Here is an 8199-nt window from a genome sequence, read left to right as displayed (position 1 = left end):
TAACTAAAATAAAAGTTTGTGTTTTTTATTTAATTAGCCACTGGTTCTAAAATTTAAATACTTCGAGGTTCGATATTTGGTCAAGTTATTAAAACTCAATATTATTATACCATGAATATCGTATAAATGTATTTTTTGACCGTGCCTATAAAACAAAGTATATTTTTAATAAGCCTGTCTACAATTTGTCATTAAATGTGTTTTTATTTATTTTCAAGTACGATTTTAATAAATCAAAAACTCAACTTTCTTTTCTTAGAAAGTCGCTTTTGCTTATCTAATTCAATTTTCTCTGCTTCAATTCTTAGCTGTTCTACTGCTAATTTTAACATGTTGTAGTTAGCTGCTTGGTGCGCTTGCCAAGACGAAGCGTCTATGCTTTGCTGGGCTAAAGTCTCAAACAGAGGACCAACTGTGCTTTTTGTCGAAGTAACTTTATGATGTTTGTTACTTACCAACGGTGTTGAGAAATTTATTTTATTAGCCATTGCCTCCATGATTCGAATCTTTTCCAGGATGCTACCGGCTTTTTTAAGATCTATTAATAATTCCTATAAAGAAAAGTAGTAGTTAGATTGGTTTATGGTTGGAATTTAGAATAAACATCCATCTTATTAGTTAAAAGATGTTGCCAAAAAATTGTTCACCCTTTTTTTTATAAATCCACAAAAGTTGGATTTATACAAAATGACTTTCTTTACAATACAAAACTACCTAGTAAAATACATTTCAAATAGTTGTATTGACTAATATGTATAAGAAAAAAACCTTTTGTGATTTTAATGACATAAGTTGGTGAAACTGTTGGTGGTGATCTTGTGTTTGGATTTTGTATTCCGATTTATCTTTAATATCATAACATGAAAGAAGAAAAACGCATTTTTTGTGCGAGTCAATTTGTCGAATTCCCCAAGGGACCTTGTAATATAAAAGTAATAGAAAAATATAACAATTAAAACTATCAAATTTAATTTTTATGTATTTCTGTTTATTTTTGGACATCAAAAGGCTTACTACAAACAATTTAAAGTTGCAATAACAAAACAACATATTTTGAACTTTGAATGTATTAAATGTTAAAATTTATGAGGAAATGTTGTAAAATAAAACTTGAAACAATCAATTATACAATTTTACTAATAGTAAGGTACAAACATATAAATAAACAATAATATATTCTTACCTTAATATCTAATTTCACAAATTCAACGCTTCCTCTGCTAGTTCCTGGTAGTCTTCCGCTGTATCCGCAGCCAGCACCAAAAATTTCACATTTTTGATTTTCTTCTACAACTACCATGGTGTGGTTTAAACTAAAACATAAAAGTGTATTATGTAAATGGTATAAATTGTGAATAGAGCGCGGGTTAATATATACAAACTATACCGAGAAAACATTTACTTATGTAACGTTGTTGCAATGATTTCTAAAACCCATTTTCCCACATTCAATATAAACAAAGCGCGGGTGTTTGATGTGTTTTATCTTTTTAAATATTAAACGTTTTTAATGGATCCAAAGATTTTGCGTAAAGGAATCAAGAAGTTCTAATAAATTTACCTGCAATACAAAATTCGTATCGTTTTCCCACTTAAAACTTGGACAGGTGTACTTCTGTCCATTCTATCCCCGGTTCCCAATTGACCATGGCGGTTGTTTCCCACTAAGAATGCTCGATTATATTCGTCTATGAATCCAAGATGGTGGTCGCCCAGGGAACAATGCATAATCTGCAAATTAGAACAAGCTGTAAATTTTACTCAATAAACTCTTTTTAGTAGAAGTTTTTTAATCTGTTTTGTATTATGATTATACCTTTTAAAGATTTTTAAACTAAATAAGTTTTTCATAATTTTTTACATATTATATTTAATCGTTAATAAACAATAATTGTAAAGTTAAGCACAATAGAAATAGCCATTAACTTTAACTGTGCATATTTTTTATCAGCTAAATTTTTAACTACCTTTGCAACATGTGGTATATTTTGAGGTACTGATAATTTTACAACCGCTTCTCGTCCAAAAATATCAATAAATTCCGATTTCTTTTGAATAACAACATGCAATTTACCACTTTCTAAACAAACAAGTTGAATTATGATATTTGCTTTAATTTAAAAAAATGTATTTTTTAATATATTCTGTTTATCCCTAAATTTATAAATACCGACGTACACATTAAAACTTTTTAGTGTTACAATTCTATGTTAGTTTAGTTACCTGTTATAAAGCCAACAATACCAACACTGGTTTCAACCTTTTTAACTTTTTCCCCGAGCGTCTTACTTGCTGATTTTAAAGTGACTTGCATACCTTCTGAACCCAAGTTGAGTAAAGAAGATTCAAACAAATGCAATGAATAAACCTTAAGTAATATAACTATAGTTTTAGTATGTTTCTATAAATAAATCACACTAACATTGTATTAGTTTTTTTCAGTACTGTTGGTATCGTTAACTTTTGCGTATGTTTTAACGCCTGCGGTTTAAAAATTTCTTCCTGGAAGAGTCTGATAAACAATGCCTGGTATAACGGTGTACTAGCTGGGCCTTATGTGCCCAACGCTCTTTGGTTTACGTCGCACCAAAACTACACTATTCGCCCTTAAACCCAACTTTAACAGAAATTTAAACACGTCCTGATGACGCAATTTTCTTATAAACAAAACCTCTAATTGTTCAAGAATATAAAACCTATCATCGGACACAGAAATGACAATGAAAATGGCTGAACGATTTGTCATTTTTGTCTTAAAAATACTAAACTTAGATTTATAAAGGACTAACTTACTTTGCCCTGATCGGTTAGAATATAAAGCGTTTTTTTCTGGTGCATTATCGAAGTCAACTTCATGGAGACAAATCGCATTTCAGGGTCAAAGGTCATGTTAAATACGCGCCTGCACGACCTTTCGTCAAAAACATCGATTTTGTCGCCAGCGATTGGATTTCCATTTTCGTTCCAACTGAAAAATAGCTTCGATAAGTAATTTAAAAAAATGTAAGTTGTTGAATTAAAATATATATTTAGCACTTACCCAGTTTCTTGGTGATTTTCGTGCGTACTTCTTGTATTCGGTTGATTTCTGCGCATGCGCATTGCTTCACTCTGCGTCAATACATAAACATATCTTCGGTGGTTGTTGTCGTACCGTGGGTCGGCTGTTACCTAAATTACAAAACATTTAAAATCATCGTTTTTTACAAAATTCAATGGAGATAATGTTGTTCAATGGAGATAAAAAATTCAATGGAGGTAAACTTACGTCGACAACGTTTTTGGCAAACTCTTGATGCCAGTTTGCTTTTTTGTAAACAAATTCGTTGGAAATTGATTCTTTCTCAAACCTGCTCCTACCGAATATTAATTCATGATTAAAAAAAATTATAAATGTGTTTTGTTTTGACTTAATTAAAAGTATATTAAATAATTATATGGCTACAGATTACATAGCCAAAACAATGTTAGTTTTTTTAAATATTTAACTAATTATTCTTTTGGTGTTTTCCATTTAAAGCAAAATATAATAAAAAAAGTAGCCTAATAGATTATATATATTTAAAGTACATGTACGCTATTTTCAGAATTAAACTCTTTTTATTATCTTAAAACACAAAATAAACTTGATAATAAGATAAACTGACCGGTAAACATGAAGTTGACTCGACAAATCAAGAGCAAACACGTGATCCCGACTACAACATAATTTTTTAAATCCTAAGGCTGAACTTGTATCCGTTATTTGATTCTGAACACGACTTTTTCCACCATTGCTACCAAGTTGTTGATATTTAATGGCTTTGGTAACTTTAAAAATAAAGTAGTAATGTAAAGATGTTTGATTTAATGAAATATATACATTTTAGGATTTAAAGCTGCAAAAGTAAATGGTAGCAAACCATTTGACCAAAAATGAATATTTTCTCAAGAAATATAAATTTCGAAAACAACATTCTACCAAAATCTCAAAAATAAAACTAAATAATTATAGCAAAATAAATAATATAACTTACAATTCAAACAAAATTGTCGCTTCCAACAAATTGGTTTTAAAACATTCGACCTTTCCTGGGACAAAGACAAGAAATTCAATGATGTAGAATAATGTTGGCGATACAGAGTTTTCCAGACATGACTTTGTTTAATAACCTCGTTAAATCTTGTGCATGTTGTTGCTAGATTACCAATATCCCTTGGACGTAGATGGTAGATAACGTGAGCTAACTGAAAACAATGAAAACGATTTAAAAATATAATTTTGTAAGAATATTAAAGAAAAAAGGCAAAATTTATTTATAATTTTTGTATTTTATTTTTTTTAAAGTTTACTATATAAAAAAGTCCATGCGGACATATTGTTTAAAGACTGTTAATACAAATTTGTAAATAATTTTTTAAGTTTCTTTAAAACATTACCAGTTCTGGGGGGAGACGCAAAAACGGGGGAATAAAATCATTTCTTTCTGCGCAATTCGGTTTAAAAACTTCTTTCGAGCTATCGTGGTGGAAACTGTGTTCTGATATTTTCACTTTTGATGAACTTGCCTAAAACATAAAAATTTGAGATTCATTTTATAAAACTTTTAATTTTAAATAATAAAATTTGAAGGTTTAAATAAGTAGAATAGTGTTTTAGCAAATTATTACGTTTTGTAGGTGTTAGTGACGTCATTGTAGCATTAACCACTCTATCTATGTGATATGTTAATGAAATAAATATAAATAAAAAATGTATATAGTCTTTGTCGAATCAAGAAAACGTCTGATTTCGAGAAAAGTAACAATAGCAAGTAAAAAACCTTTTCAGAAATTGATTTCCATTTTCGTTTTCTATCATTTTCTGATTTTTTTGGACTTGACACATTTACCTAAAAATAGTTTTTTAATTTACTTTTTGACCGGTTACTACTAAAATAAATTTATAAACATAGTTATTTTTTTCACAATTAGTTAGTTTTTATCATAATTTATCATTTGAAAATGGTTATTTACTTACATTTGATTCCATTAAAATGCCTTTCTGTATTGAAATTGGGTTCCAAAATTAATTTTTTTCCCATTTTTTCCTAATTAAAATATTACTGGAGCATACAATTTTAACGTCATTGTGACTATTATGACGTTTTTTGATGCCGTTTTGCATTTAAGAAACAAAATAACAACAATCAAAGCAAGAATCAGGCATTTGTATTTCAGAAAAAAACTCAAGTTTTGAACATTTAGTAATTAAATAATAATAGAAAAAACACAAAACAGAAAAGTTAAGTTTACGTGTTTGCTTATTAAAACGGTCAAAGAAATTATCATTTAGTAAGCAAACCTGCTCAAAAAGGAATTTTTAGCTTATGATTTTTTTGGTCAACTTCACATTAAAAATACACGCGAGAAGTTTGTATTGGTTAATGTATTTGTATTTTAGTACCATTATCTTCTGTAGTAACGCTTCCAAATTTTACCGAAAACAAAGTTAACAAGTTCGTTATTAAAATGAGTTTAAACACTTACCAACAAACACGTGGTAAAGCATTGTGGTTTATGGCGTACAAAACGTCACTATACAAAACCAAATCAAAAACCACGTTGCCACATGCTTTAAATCTTTATACTAGTATTGCAGATCCATTAAAATACAAATTGTTCTTATTTATTTGGTATTGATTTTCAATATTAAGCGCTATAGTCTTTAGTTAAAAGTGAAGAAAAAAGTAAGATATAGGTAGTTTAAACATAAAAACAACATAAAATAATAACTAAGAAGAAATATAACTAGACAGGTAGCATTGGGTACAAAAAAACTTATTTTTAAACAACAAATAAACATATATAAAGCGTTGTTCTCTAAAAAAGTAAGCTCAAAAGTTAAAATCTCAGGGTAAAAAGTAAAATTCCTGTGCACAAACAAGTAAACGAGATGTCATTAGAAAATTAAAACTCACAATGTTAAAATTTTTGAAGAAATTGCAAAAAAAACATAGAAGAAAAAATCAATACAATATATAACCTGTTTTGCATTTTTTCGTCAGTTTTTTAACAGGTCAAAACTTAAAATTAAAAACAATACTCGCAACTTATTTACCAAAACTAACATAATTGTTCAAAAAACAAAAAAATTACATTCTCATGGCAATTCTTGATGACATGTTACAAAAATAAAATTGACAGAAAACAAAATTGAAAAACCTGTCATCGGCACAAATCATAATTGTCATCAATATTGCTGGAATCTAAGTTTGATTTTTGCTGTTGTTGCAATTCAAGGTCCCCCCAGGTTACTATATCAGAACCTAAACGAATATTTTTAAGTTACATGTTTATTAGCTTATAACTGAATAACAGAATTTAAAACTTTGTATTTTGTAAGCCTTACAAATTAAAATTAAAGGTAATTTTAAATACTAACCATTTAAAATAAAATAAAAGTAAAATATATATATTTTAAAATTTTTTCTTTAAATAATAGTAAAATTAAAAAACATTTTTAAAAATATAAATAACAAAAAAGTGTTTTAGTTATTTAAACAGTAAGCTTTAAATGGGGCATATTACAAGTTACATTGTGCTTTTTTCATTTTTAATATAAAAAATTCAACAAGAAGCATAGAAATATTTTTTAATTTGTAAATATTGATGTACCTGAGTCATTAAGTAATTTAGTAACTGTAGTAGTGTGGCGATAAAAAATCCAAAAATGTCCGTTATTACATGATTCAAGACACTTTGCACATGGTAAAACAACATGATAACCAACTGGATTTCCACTGAAGTAAACATGTTATTCAATATGTTATTGATTTAATCATTACAAGTAGTTTTCTTAATAACAGTGACACCACGTCTGAAATCTTATTTTTTTGCACACTCAAGTATATTGATTTCTTTTAGTATTGATTAGTAAAGAGTTGTAAAACTCTTGTAAATATGACAACAATATAGGGGTATCAAAATGCCTTACAATTCTACTTCTTACTCAAGTAGTATTATTTACTTGGGTTAATCAGATTTTGTTATTAAATTATTGGACTTTAAAAATATAATCTGATATCAAAATTAATCTTACCATTTTATGCAAGCTATGTCCCTTATTTTGCAATTACAAGTTCCTGTTGTGTAATATTTTCCAATCAAATCAACAGCTCTATTACAAACAGATATATTTTCATAAAAGTTTAAAACTTGTACCAAACTATTTTTTTTTCACAGAAAAAGTATATTATTCTTTAAATGTAACGTTATGCAATAAATAGCATTATTCAAAGGGTGACTTTTAAATAAAATGTGCTATTTAAAACTTTGAAATGTTTTTTTGTTGGAATCACAAAAATGAAAATGGCCAATACAACCTTATATATATATATATGTAATTTTTTTAAAAACATATTAAGACATATATGCATACAATGTCGAATAATAGTTGGAACCGAAGTAGGTAAATTGGATAACTTTTTAAAGTGGAAAAGTGTTTTTATAAACCCTTTAACTTTTTTGTAATATAAAACCTTTAGCCATGTGCCCAAAAGAACAAAGAACCTAACGTAAAGTAACTAACAGACTAATGCTATATCTCAAATTAACACTTTTTTATGCATGACAAAGGTTTTTTTTAAGGTGCCAAAAAAATTTGGCCCGGGTATTTTCATTTGGAAATTTGGCAACCCTGTTATCAGATTATTGCATTTTACATAACGATTTAATTATAATAAAACTGTTCTTTAGATACTCACGATTTTGGTGGGAAATCTGTTGAATATAAGTCTACTTTGGTATCGGCAAGAAGAATTGCTTTCATAGTTCTATTGCTTAAATTATTTGAGCAATAAACACACCACACTTTAAATACAGCTTTGTTCTTAAACAAAGGGTGAAGGTCAGGTTTTTCACATACTGACTCCATCGCAATTTCCAGCTTTACAATCTTCTTATATAGTTTAGAAGAATTCGATACAAAAAGCACCAAGCTTACCTTCGTCTGAGTTGTAAACTTTTACTATCTTTGTAAAGCGTAAATAAGCAAAACAAAAAACAAATCAGCTTACGGACCACAGTTTCATTTTCATTCACACCAGAAAAAATATTTTTACTCTGTTGAAAAAATGCGGAAAGGCGGAACGGCGATATTAGTTCGCGGAATGTGAAAATAAAACTAATAAGCGTAAGAATAAAATAAATGTCAACAGTTTCCGAAATCTATGCGTAAAA

The 8199-nt window shown here is 28.2% G+C and overlaps 2 protein-coding genes across 2 annotated transcripts; both read right to left on the bottom strand.

The window, feature by feature from the left end:
- Nucleotides 1-233: 233 nt before the first annotated feature.
- Nucleotides 234-5109, bottom strand: LOC145749895 (F-box only protein 24-like). The gene is made up of 14 exons (XM_082565778.1): nucleotides 5086-5109; nucleotides 4803-4871; nucleotides 4420-4548; nucleotides 4017-4227; nucleotides 3648-3810; nucleotides 3269-3356; nucleotides 3041-3171; nucleotides 2794-2968; nucleotides 2224-2368; nucleotides 1968-2080; nucleotides 1562-1731; nucleotides 1184-1313; nucleotides 769-918; nucleotides 234-551 (listed from the first exon to the last, which is right to left on the bottom strand). The coding sequence occupies exons 1-14, from the start codon at nucleotides 5107-5109 to the stop codon at nucleotides 234-236; spliced, it is 2016 nt and encodes a 671-aa protein (XP_082421904.1).
- Nucleotides 5110-5168: 59 nt separating this feature from the next.
- Nucleotides 5169-8067, bottom strand: LOC145750089 (protein FAM72A-like). The gene is made up of 4 exons (XM_082566027.1): nucleotides 7725-8067; nucleotides 7061-7138; nucleotides 6637-6761; nucleotides 5169-6287 (listed from the first exon to the last, which is right to left on the bottom strand). The coding sequence occupies exons 1-4, from the start codon at nucleotides 7892-7894 to the stop codon at nucleotides 6187-6189; spliced, it is 474 nt and encodes a 157-aa protein (XP_082422153.1). The 5' UTR covers nucleotides 7895-8067; the 3' UTR covers nucleotides 5169-6186.
- Nucleotides 8068-8199: the final 132 nt, after the last annotated feature.

The sequence above is a fragment of the Corella eumyota genome, chromosome 4 (assembly GCF_963082875.1).
Source record: "Corella eumyota chromosome 4, kaCorEumy4.1, whole genome shotgun sequence".
NCBI lineage: Eukaryota > Metazoa > Chordata > Ascidiacea > Phlebobranchia > Corellidae > Corella > Corella eumyota.
Note: the sequence above shows the minus strand (reverse complement) of the source record. Positions and strands in the feature narration are given on the sequence as shown.